General features: G+C 56.9%; 1 protein-coding gene across 1 annotated transcript; it reads right to left on the bottom strand.

The window, feature by feature from the left end:
* Nucleotides 1-6,866: 6,866 nt before the first annotated feature.
* On the bottom strand, nt 6,867-10,850 carry ZNF503 (zinc finger protein 503). Its single transcript, XM_045568030.1, has 2 exons — nt 10,089-10,850; nt 6,867-9,387 (listed from the first exon to the last, which is right to left on the bottom strand). Exons 1-2 carry the CDS (start codon nt 10,398-10,400, stop codon nt 7,762-7,764), a joined length of 1,938 nt encoding a protein of 645 aa, XP_045423986.1. The 5' UTR covers nt 10,401-10,850; the 3' UTR covers nt 6,867-7,761.
* Between the last annotated feature and the right edge of the window lie 399 nt (nt 10,851-11,249).

The following is an 11,249-nucleotide window of genomic DNA, read 5'->3' as shown; positions in this document are numbered from 1 at the left end:
CTTAGTACAGGGTCAAAAGAACAGGTCTCTAACCAAAGACTTGTTCATTTATAGGAGTAAAAATTACTCTTGACAAATCCCACTCTACATCATTGCATCATACAACTACAGGCACCTAAAATGACAATTAAATCACACCAATCCTGAGTTACAACTTCTGAGGGCTTATTAAGTACCACTTTGCCCACTTAAGCAATGAGGATCTGTTTCAAAGGGAGAAGTCACCATCCAGTGACCTCTGGAAGGCCACCAGGGCTCTCTCCGGACTCTGGTTCTGAGTGACCTCAATGTGGATTGCAGGGGGTCTGTCAATATTCTATTCCAGCTCCCATCTTTCTCACCCCCTTAGCAACAGAGCCCTTTGTATTAGTCAGCTTGGGCTGCTGTAAAAATACCACAGATCGGTCAGCGGCTTAAGCAACAGAAATTTATTTCTCAGTTCTGGAGGGTGTAAGTTCAAGATCAAGGTGCCAGCTGATTCAATTTCTGGTGAGGGCTCTCTTCTTGGCTTGTAGACAGCTGCCTTCCCACTGTGTCCTCACATAGCCTTTCCTCTGTGTGTGTGTAGGGGGGGGGGACAGAGAGAGAGATATCTCTGGCATCTCTTCCTTTTCTTATAAGGCCGCCAACCCTCTCAGATTAGCCCGCCCCATCATGACCTCATTTAACCTTAATTACCTCCCTAAAGGCCCTGTCTCCAAATACAGTTACATTGGGGGATAGTGAATTTTTTGGGGGCAGGGGCATACTTCAGTCCATAACAACCTTGACTTTACCTGAGGCAGCTGTGTGCCCGACTAAACATTACATCTTAGCTCTGACAGCTAAGCATGGCCCTGTGACTAAGTTCTACACAGTGAGGCACAAGCTGAAGAGCTGTGTGGGTTCCAGGAAGACCCAATAAAAGGGAAGGAACTTTTGACCTCCTTTTGTTCCTTCTTCCTGTTGTTTGAAACTGAGGTGATGGTAGCTGAGCTCAAGCAGCCTCCTTGGGCTCAGAGAGGACGTGAGGATGAAAACTTCCTGGTTGGGCTGGCAGACCCAAAGACAGAAGGACCCTGGGTCCCTGGTGACCCAGGGCCACCCCCAGACTGGACTGCCCACCTCCAGCCTGAGAGAACATTTTCCTTTCACAAGCCACTGTTTAGGGGTCTTTGTTATTGTCAGCAAATGCAATTCCCAACTGATGCATAGACGGTTACCTGGCCCTGAGTTTTGAGCCGTAGGCAAAGATGTTCAAAGTGCGTCTAAGACCACTGCTACTTTTCCTACTATCCTCTCCTCTTTGGAAACATAATCTCACCCAAGAGGGCTCAGTTTATTTGCACCTGATCTCCCTTTTGTCTTTTCTCCCTTTCTCTGTCTTCTTCTCTGTCCTGCCTTCTCTTCTTTCCTTCCTTTTCCCTCCCTACTTCTGATATTTATTGAACATCTACTATATTCCAGCTACCATGCTAGTTGCCGGGATTAGACATAGGTATAGGACATAGTCCTTTCTCCCCAGTAACTCAGAATCCAGACTTTACAGACAACAGAAAGAAAATATGATGGTGGGATGGACAGGTGCTACAGCAGCAAAGGGAAGGGCATTAAGTCCAATGGACAGGGCCTGGGGTGGGGGGGCTTCCAGAAGGAGGTAACACTTGGCCTGAGATCTAAAATAGGAGCTTTGAGTTGCTAGTGATAAGGAAACGAGGGTAGAAGACAAATCCCAGGCACAGGGACCAGCATATAGACACTTAACTTCTCTCCAGCCCTCGGTTTCCTCACCTGTAAAATGGGGATAGTAATAGTAATATGAATTAATGAGTACACGGAATAGTAAGTGTTCAATACACGCTACTCATTAACATTATGATTGTTGGCAATGTGCTGTTTACCCATGGTATTCACGGCTCTGTATCAGTTTTGGAGAGAAGCTTCACAGAGGACATAAGTGACTTGTCCATGGTCACACAACTAAGAAAAGGCACTGCTCAAAACCAAGTATCCTCATCCCTGGTCCCGTATCCTTTATACCTTTACCCTCTGCCTTTGCTTTAAGTGCCAAGAGGATGCAAAGTGAGGGAAAAATCGGTGTGTGGTGGGGGAGAATCTGGAGGGCTTGCTGGAAGAGGTGAGTATTAAAAGAGTTTTGAGGGAAGGGGAGAGAGGAAGGCATTCCAGGGAAGGAGTGTATCATGGGCACCATCAACCAAGGTGTTGGGGATGGATTGGGGGAGGGACTAGCTGGCCAGCAAAGGGTTTGAACCATAGGGATTGGTGAGACTCAAGGTAGGATAGACAAAGAGAGGCCACATCAGAAGATGGCCTGTGATTACAGGCGCCCTAATGGCCAGGTGGTGGAGTGAAGATTTGAGCTAGTGGGCCAGAGGGAGCCATAAGAAGTTCTTGAGCAAGAGGGATGGTTATAAAGAATTGAGACTTTGGGGAGAAAAGAAAGAAAGAAACCTGTCTTTACTAAGAGCCAGTATGAGCTAGGCAGTAGGTTGGGCATTTTCAAATTTATTATTGCATTTGAGCCTCACGACCACCATTAGGTTGGTATCAGTGCCCCCATTCTATAGGCAAGAAAAGTGAGGTCAAGAGAAGTAGAACCACAGAGTTGAGGCAGTGGTGGAGCTAAAAGTTAGGTTGGTCTGAACCCGTCTGTGCGCTTTCCACTGCACCACGTGACTTTACGCTGCTCCCACTCTCAGAACATCCCTCCTGCTGCAGCTGTCCCAGCCAGGTGCTGCTGCCTAGCCAGGGCCTCGAGAGACTTTTCATAGTCTGGATATCCACACTGGGCAGGGAGAGCTCAGTATCCTTAGACTCTTGGGGACCCCCAACATAGGGTAGTGTTCAGTAACTCAGAATCCAGACTTTACGAACATAAGTTGTCCGTAAGTGCTTGGCCTCTGGGTCAGATAGAAGTGGGTTCGAATCCCAGCTTAGCTGTGCACCCAGCCTCTACTCAGGCGGGGCAGTGGGAGGAGCCCTGGATTGGGAGCCAGCCCAGGCCCAGACTGAAACCCGAGCTGGAAGTGACAGACACCTGAGGAGGTAAAGTGATAAGATGTCTTTATTCATTTCAAAATAATGGGGGGGGGGGGACAATGTGGAGGGATAGAGAGGAAATAAGATTGCCCTGAACTGATAATCGTTAACCCTGGGTGATGGGTTTATGGAGTTCCAGAACACTATTCTTTGTCCCTCTATGCGTTTGAAAATCTCCATAATAAAAAGTAAAATAATACCACCAGAAACTTTAAAAAAACCCAATTATGTTCACCACACCCTCCCCCAGCTGAATCGGAATCTCTACTTCCCAGGCATTGTCCTACTGAGCCTCAGTTTCCTCATCTGAAAAATGGGGTGAAGATTCTAATGACCTCACAGAATTGTTGTGAAGTTTAAACGGGATAATATAGGATAATATGGGCTAGACACAGTGTATAACGGATGTGAGCAAGTCATCCTGGGCTTTGCAGTCACTCTGAGCACCACATTTGGGGAGGAACCCTAAACCAAGATGCGCAGCAGAGGCCAGCTGATGGCCTGGCAGGGGACAGGCCCCACCTTCTGGACAACTTTTACAAGTTTTCCAAAGCACAAAGAATTCATCGCCTAGAGGGGCCTTTTCATCTGCTTTTCCCAACTGCTTAAAGACCAAGCTCAGCATCCTTCCCTCTCGCCTCTGCATTGAAGTGTGTGTGCCACACATACCCAGGTGTGCCTGGGCAGGTGGACTATTTCTGTGAAAGTCAGGCGAATGTGTGCAGACACGCAAGCCATGAGTGAGCACGCGTGTTGACAGACATCTGTGTTTGTGTTGGTTGTGCTCACCTATAGGTCCACAGGCTTATGACAGATTTCAGCAGCTGATCCTTCTTCTGGAGATATCTTGGAGGTACACATTCCTCCGAATTTATTCGATGTCACTCAGCACAAGGACACGACGGTCACTAAGTATCACCAGCAGAGGGGCACATGGGCAGGGGGAGGGCGTTGAACGGAGGGAAAGGCCTGGGTTTTCTCCGCTGGCGTTGCCACTGGCTTCCAGGACTTGGCCTCAGTTTCTCCAACTGTGTCTGGGGCAAGGAAAGGGATGGGCAGCCCTTGGCCAGGGGTAGGCCCTTGGAAATAATCAGTCAGCTTGGGGGTGAAGAATGCATGAACGTGTGCGGACCATCTCAGTACGGCAGACAAGGTGACTTGGAGCCGTGAGAGTGGTGGCGGGAGCTCCCCGGCCTGGGAAGGGACTCGTGGCACTTGGACTAACCCCTTTGGGATAGGAAAAGGGAGCGAGGAGAAAACAAAGGCAGAAGCTGGAGCGGGTGGAGAAGAGCAGGGGAGACGGTTCGCAGCAGGAGAGAAGAGCGAGGAAAGAGAGGCAGGGGACTCCCGGACACTGCCCCAGAATCGGTGCGAAAGCGGAGGCGCTGCCGGCGGCCTGCGCACGGCCCGGGTTCCGGGTCTCCTTCCCGCTCCTCCGGGCTCCGCAGCGCCGCCTGGCGGACACGCGGCGCTTCGCCGGGACTCCAGCCGCCCGCAGCGCGCCTGGGATCTCGCGGCTGCACGGGAGAAAGCTGGAGACAGCTGGGGGCGCACCTTGGAGAGGGGCGTTTGTCCCTCCCCGGAGGCTCGCACCTCGCCTGGACATGCGGCACATACTGGCACCCACCTTTCACTAACCCCGCACCGCGGGTGACTCGGCTCCTTCCAACACGTCGGGGAATCCTTTCTGCCCTCGACCCCTAGCACCCCAGCTCCAGAATTTTGCTGCCTCTGCGTAGCTTCTCCGGGAAGAGGGTCTCATTAAACTTTTAAGGGAAGAGACTGGGTTTTGGGTTTTGTTCATAAAATACCAAGAGGGGGCATGAAGGCACGAACAGTTCGTCTCCCGCCAGTCCCAGGCCTGAATTCCAGGGCAGGGGAATTTCTAGGTCTTCCCTTGCCCGAGCAGGTCCTAGCGGGCGAGCTGTGGTGGCCCGAGGACCCCTGTCCGAAGACGCCAGGCAAAGGAGGGCAAAGCTTGTGAGTCACAGTGGCTGGGAGCATGTGGCTGGTGCTGGTGAGACGGTGAGCAGTAGGCTGGTTTTCAGGTCCCAAGCCGCGGGCACGGGAGAGTGGGACTCTGGCCGCACCACCTCCGCGAACGCCCTCCCCTCCCACCTGGCGGGGGTGGGGGCAGCGGTGTCTGTCCCAGAGCCTGGGGGTGGCCAGCCGTCCCGTCGGTCAGGATTCTCGAGGACCCAGGTACAGCCCAGACTCTCTCGGCTGGACCAGAGTGGGAGCGGGGCTGCGGCGTCCCCGGGGTCCTCCTGGTCGCCAGCTCCCGTTCCCAGGGTCTCGGGGCGCACTGGCATCAGGGTCAGAGGCACCGGAAGCTACCCCCTCGGTAGAGGTGACGGTGGAGCCACAGTCTCCACTAAGCCCTCTCCGGGCGGCGTCCCGGAGGTCGCTGGGTTTGCTCTGCGTGCAACCCGGGAAAAGGCCCCGCAGCCTTAAGGCAGGCGCTAGGAGGAGGGTGGAAAATCTTAAAGTCACCAACCCCTGTGCACAGGGAGGCAGGGGCCGCGCGGCTGTCAGACTCAGACCGAGAGGGCTGAAGGCGGACTCTGCGCGGCAGTGAGTCCCCAGAGGCAACAGTGGGAGCTGAGCGCTTAGGGAAGCCCGACACTCAGAGCCCAGCGCGGCCGGACTGCGGGGAGAGGGGAGTTTGGGGTGCGCGCTCAGCGCCGCGACTGCACGGTCCCTGGATCCCCCAAGGGCGCTCTGGGATCAGAGCTTCCAAACCAGAAGACCAGAGCTGGCGCCCAGCTCTGGAGTGTCTGTGAGGCGGCACGGGGTCTCCGACCCCCCATCTCCTCCCCGAAAGCGACTAGCACTTTCCCGTGGGTGGTTCTGTCGGCGCTTCAGGCAGCTCAGTCCTGCGGCCCAAGCTGGGGAGAAGGGATCGGCGCGCGCCGCGGGGATCCGCGCGGGGACTCAGGTTCCCGCCGGCGTTTGCGGTGCGGAGTTGGTCGCCCGGAACGGCCCTCAGTGCCCATCTGCCTGCCCCAGAGAGGCCGAGCGTGGGCTCCAGGACCCTAGCGGGCCCGAATTTGAAGGGGCTTCCGGGTCCCTTGCCCCTGCGCGCTCTCCTGCGGCGCAGACTGGAATAGAGCGCCGGCTGCGGAGCAATCAGGACGCGGGGAAAAGCAGCCGCGGCGCCGGCCTGCCCCGGGTCGGACTCCGGGGGGAGGAAGCAGCCCTGGGTGGGGGTGAGGGTGGAGGTGGTTCTTCTGGCCCGCGGCAGTCAGAAGAAAAGAGAACTCACTTTCCCTCAAGGGACCAGAGGGTTCCGGCGCACTCTCCCCAGGCCCGGGAAACAGGTTCTCCAAGCGCCCCTCCGTCCCCCAAACTATCCCTGCTGCCCGCCAGGGGCAGGGGCTGCTCCGACAGCGAAGAGAGGGACAGCGGGCAGCCGCACGTTCCCCGGGCCCGGGCCCTGCCGGCGAGTCCCGGCCTGCTCCGCTCCCTGCACAAAACGAAACCCAAACGCCCAAAAGTCTCAAGAGGGAAATTTAACAAAAAACCCACTTTCCCCCTCTCCTTTCACTTCTAACAAAGCGACTGCTAAGAGAAAATGTAAATAAAAACGAAATGATTGATAGCGAAGGGCACTATCTTTCCAAATTGTGAAATTTCCTCTTTAAAAATATTTTCCCCAAGGCCAACCCTGCGGCTGGCCGGCCCTTCCAACGCCTTGGCCTCTTCCAGAAAATCACAACAAAGCAGTGGGAAATTCGGCCACGGCCCTGAGAACCCAGTTCGGGTTCTGCCATGCTCTTTTTAACCAAAAAATAAAAAAGATAAGAAGAAGAAGTAAAACCTTTTAATACATCAAATATACGGAATTTTAATCTTTAAAGCGATACATTGTCTATTATTTTAGTACATGACGTAAACCTTGTCCCCTTCTCAGCGGGTGGACTTAAAAATTAAAAATAGTTAAGTGTTCCTTTTAAAGAACAAAATAAGGCAAATGAGGTTTTGGAATAGAATTGTTTTTCCTTTTTTTTTTGTTGTTTTCTTCCAGAATACATACAAAAAAATACCCATTCTCTTTCGATGGTATACACCTTAAAAATAATTGCAATTTGAAATCAGAGCTGACAAATTGTGACTTGTTTTGTTTCGTTTTTTTCATTTTTTGTAACAAACATGCATGTAAATTTGTTTCAATCAGACATTAAATAACGTACAATACAATCATAGCAATTTTAAAGTAACATTAAAGAGAAGACCTCTAGTTCTGTGGCGGTTTTGCTTTTATTTATAATCTACAAGGGATGGGAGGGTTTGTTTTCCACATTTTTACCCTCAAGTTTTAATTTCTTTCCCCTCCTTTTTACCTACGGAGCTCAAACTAAATAATGCACTTTTGAACCACGGGTCCGCTTGGAGCTAACATAAATAAATACCAGTGTCCACCGACGCAGTCCTCAGATGAACACTGTCTCAATTACTTTTTCCTTCTTTTCCTATAAAAAGTCAAATGATATTTTTTTCAACTTTTACAAAGTTTGGGTGGGGAGGTGAGAGGTGGGAGTTTCCCACCGGGTCTCGGTCGCTGTTATCGGGTAGATAGATACGGTGTGTATTTTTTTCCTTTCGTGGCCCGGGTCTTCCCTGCGCGCGGATGTCTGCAGCCCCGGCCGCGATCCCGCCCCTCCCTCGGCTCCTCCCCTCCCCCCAGCTCCTTTCTCTCCCTCGCTAGCCCTGCCGGCGCCCTCACTGATACCCCAGCGCAGAGGCGGTGGTCAGTCTCTGTCCGTAGAGGGCGTAGGGGGAGTAGTAGGGTCCGGTGGCGGCCGGCACCGGCACGGGGGCGCCGGGCGTGGGGAGCGGGCTCTTGGAGTAGGGGTGATAGCGGCTACTGAGTCCCAGCGCGTGGTGGGGGCTGCGCAGCGCCAGCGTCCCAGGGCTGCCCGGCGCGGCTGAAGTGGGGATGTGCATGTGGCAAGCCATGGCGGCTGCGGCGGCGCTGGCCAGAGACGACGAGCTGGGGTAGCCCGACAGCAGTTTGTCTGTCCCGGGGAAGGCCGTATGGGTCCGCAAGTGGCTCAGCAGCTCTTCGGACGTGGCGAAGCGCTTGTCGCACGGCCCATTGGCCGACACCCAGTTGCAGATGTGGGGGAGCGGGTCGTTAGGGAGCATAAAGCCGTAGGGGTAGAGGGGGTGGCCGGCCAGGGAGGGCGGTGTGGCGCCTGCAGCAGCGGCAGCCGTTAGCGATGAGTGCACACCATGCAGTGGGTGCGTGGGGTACACCAGAGGGTATCCGGACTTAAGTGCCGCGGCCGCAGCGGCCGGATCGTGAGCGCACGACGCGCTGGCGGCCGCCGCCCCTGCCAGGTGGCTGGCGCAGTGGTAGCTGAGGCAGTACGGGTCCCGGCACAAACTGGCTGTCATCACGGATGGCGGCGACGCCCCAGCCAAGGGGCTCGAGCCGGCCGGCTTACTGCAGCCCAGAGAGCCGGCTGCGGCCGCCGCCAGCTGCGCCCCCACCAGGCTGCCCGGCTTGGTGGGGTCGAGTGCCACGCCGTGTGGCAGGAACTGGGGCGGGTAGCCAGCGTAGGCCCCGGCCAGGCTGCCTGGGTAGGTCATACCCGCGGGAGGCAGAGGGAACACTGTCTGGCCCGGCTTGTAGGGTGACACGGGTGCCACCAGCCCAGAGCCCAGCACTGAGGAGGAGGTGGGCGCGCTGGGGCCGGAGCCAGAGCTAGAGCCCGATGAGCCGCCGCAGTCCGAGCCTAGAGCCTTGCCCCCCGGGCCCCCATCCGGGTGCTGATTCACGTCCACATTAATCCCGCCGCCGCAGCTAATCCGGCCGTGCGCCAGCCCCGTGGGTCCCCCTTCCGCTGAGGCGCCCCCAGCGCCCTTGCTGCCGCCGCCGCCCGCGTCGGTGTCTTTCTTGTCGTCCTTGCCCTCTGGGCCGCCCCCGGCCGCGGGCAGCATGCCTCCCGGCGAGCAGGCCGAGGCGCTGGAGCTCGGGCTGCCTGTCCTGGGCGTGAATGGCTGGCAGGTGGCGCTCGGTACCCGGAATCCCGACTTCTCCGCTGAAACACCCCCGCCACCGCCCCCGCCGCCGCCGCCTCCGCCGCCGCCGCCCGGCTCCTTCTTATCCGAGCCGGGTTTGGAGTACGGCTTGAAACTTGACTTGTCTTCCACGCCGATGTCGCTCAGCTTGAGGGGGCCCGACTTGGCGTCCTTGTCTCCCGGGGCACCGCCGCCGGCACCTCCCGTGCCGCCCCCGTTGGAGGCGACCGAGGAGAGTTTGGAGGAGGGCGAGGGGTCGGGCTTCCCGATCTGCGAACATGTTTGCGCCAACAGCGCCAGCGGGCTCTTCTTGGCATCGAGCTGCGGGGTGGGGTGTGGGGGTCACACAGAGAAAAAAGGGAAACCCTTTAGACTCCTGGCTTCTGGGGTTCAAATGCCCCTCCGCATCAGCCCACGAAGATCCTCCCCGCCCCGAGGCGCAATTCTAAGCGGCACCCCCGCTCCACGCTCACCCACAAACAACAAACATTCTCGCCCTTGGGAAAAGCGGCAGATACCCCCCCCCACCCAACCACCATCAGCTTCTTCCTTGCCCTGAGAGCTAAATGGATTTTTAAAAAAACAAAAATGTTTTGGTTTTCGTCTCCTAGACCCAGAACTACACCCCTCCCCCCACACCCCTTAATTTTTCAGAGTAAGGGCTTGGGCGGCTGGCGCCTCAGAGGCTGGGTACCCATACGAGCTTCTGGGGAGCCGGAGGACGGCGACTTTGGAAACGTTTTTCAGACCTCCGCCAGCCTCGGTGCCGAGTGAGGGGGCCAGGGTCGGGGTAGGGGCTTTAACACCAAAAGGAGAAACAGGTTTTGGCAGCCTTCACACCCAGTTCCACCTCCTCCCCCTTTCTGCCCTAGTTTTGAGGTGCTGAAGCACTATCCTCTTCCCCTATCGCCGAGCTGAATCACTCCGACCCCCCAATCCCAGATCCCGAGAACAAGAAACCCCCTAGGGCTGCAGCTGGGGTAGTGGTCCTGGCGCGATCCAGGGAGAGGGAGGGTCCTTACCTCGATGGGGCTGACGGGCGTGGAAGGCAGGGGCTGCAGGTACTCAGGGTGCAAAATGTGGCCAGTCCGTGCCGTCAGCATCTTCAGTACCTTGATGGGTAGGCGGTTGGCCTGGCGCAGGGGGTCAGAGGGTGGCACGGCGTGCACAAAAGGCTTGGTGCTGCCGGCCGGGGACGAGCCTGGGCCGGGGCCGGAGCTACTTCCAGAGAGCGCGCTGGTCCAGGCAGGGTCTGCACTGCCGCCGCCGCCGCCGCCGCCGCCGCCGCTGTGCTTACTGCTTCTTAGGGCAGAAAGCGAGGGCGCTGTGCTCATGACCCACCCGCGCGCATGGGAGCAGCGGGGGGAGGGCTCCGGGGCTGCGCGCTCGCCCGGGGAGCAGGAGCAGCAGGAGGAGGAGGAGCTGGCGCGGCGGCCACGGGCGCCCAGCGAGCCTTCTCGGCGCCTAGAGCCAGAAGCGAGTAATCCTGGATGGCCCGCAGCGGAGCCGTGGCCGGGCTGGAGGAGCCGGCTGGACCGCGGGAGTGCCAGGCGGTTCGCGGTGTCCGCCTCGGGCTGCTCCCCTGCGCTGCGCTCTCGCGGCCCCGCGCCGGCGCTGCGCTCTGCGATGTGAGCCGCTGCGTGTCCAGCCGGGGCTCTGGCGAGGAAACTCACTTCAAAAGCAGCTGCACCGAGGGGGAGATTAAAGCCTTTGCCGCCTTCCAATCAAATGGGAGCCCGAGGTGATTGGAGGGTCAAGGGGATGTGACGCGTCCCGCGCTGCCGCTGCCGCCGCCAAGACTCTCGGAGCTAGTATTAATGGGCAGCTCTCTCCTCGCCACCCCCCTGCGTGTCCCCTCCCTCGATTTCGCTGCGAGGACTAGATGGACATTTATTCTACGTTTGTCATCCGCCGCCTCCCTCTTTTTTCCTCTTCGTCGTTCTTCCTTTCCCCAGCTCGAAAATAAACTGAAACCTCCTTTTGGAGATGGGTTTGCGTGAGGAACAGACTGAGGGGGTGTCCTGAAGGAGCAGGGGCGAGAGGGTGGACACCAGCCGGACTGTCAACTGCAGGGGCGCGCAGGAGATCCGCACACCAAATGTTCTTTCCTCCTCAGTAATTGAGATCCCGCGCGGCGCGACCACCAGGGTATGGAAAGGTGGGGAGGCGGTCCTGGAGGAAGT

This window comes from Lemur catta, chromosome 14 (genome assembly GCF_020740605.2).
Source record: "Lemur catta isolate mLemCat1 chromosome 14, mLemCat1.pri, whole genome shotgun sequence".
Lineage (NCBI taxonomy): Eukaryota > Metazoa > Chordata > Mammalia > Primates > Lemuridae > Lemur > Lemur catta.
Note: the sequence above shows the minus strand (reverse complement) of the source record. Positions and strands in the feature narration are given on the sequence as shown.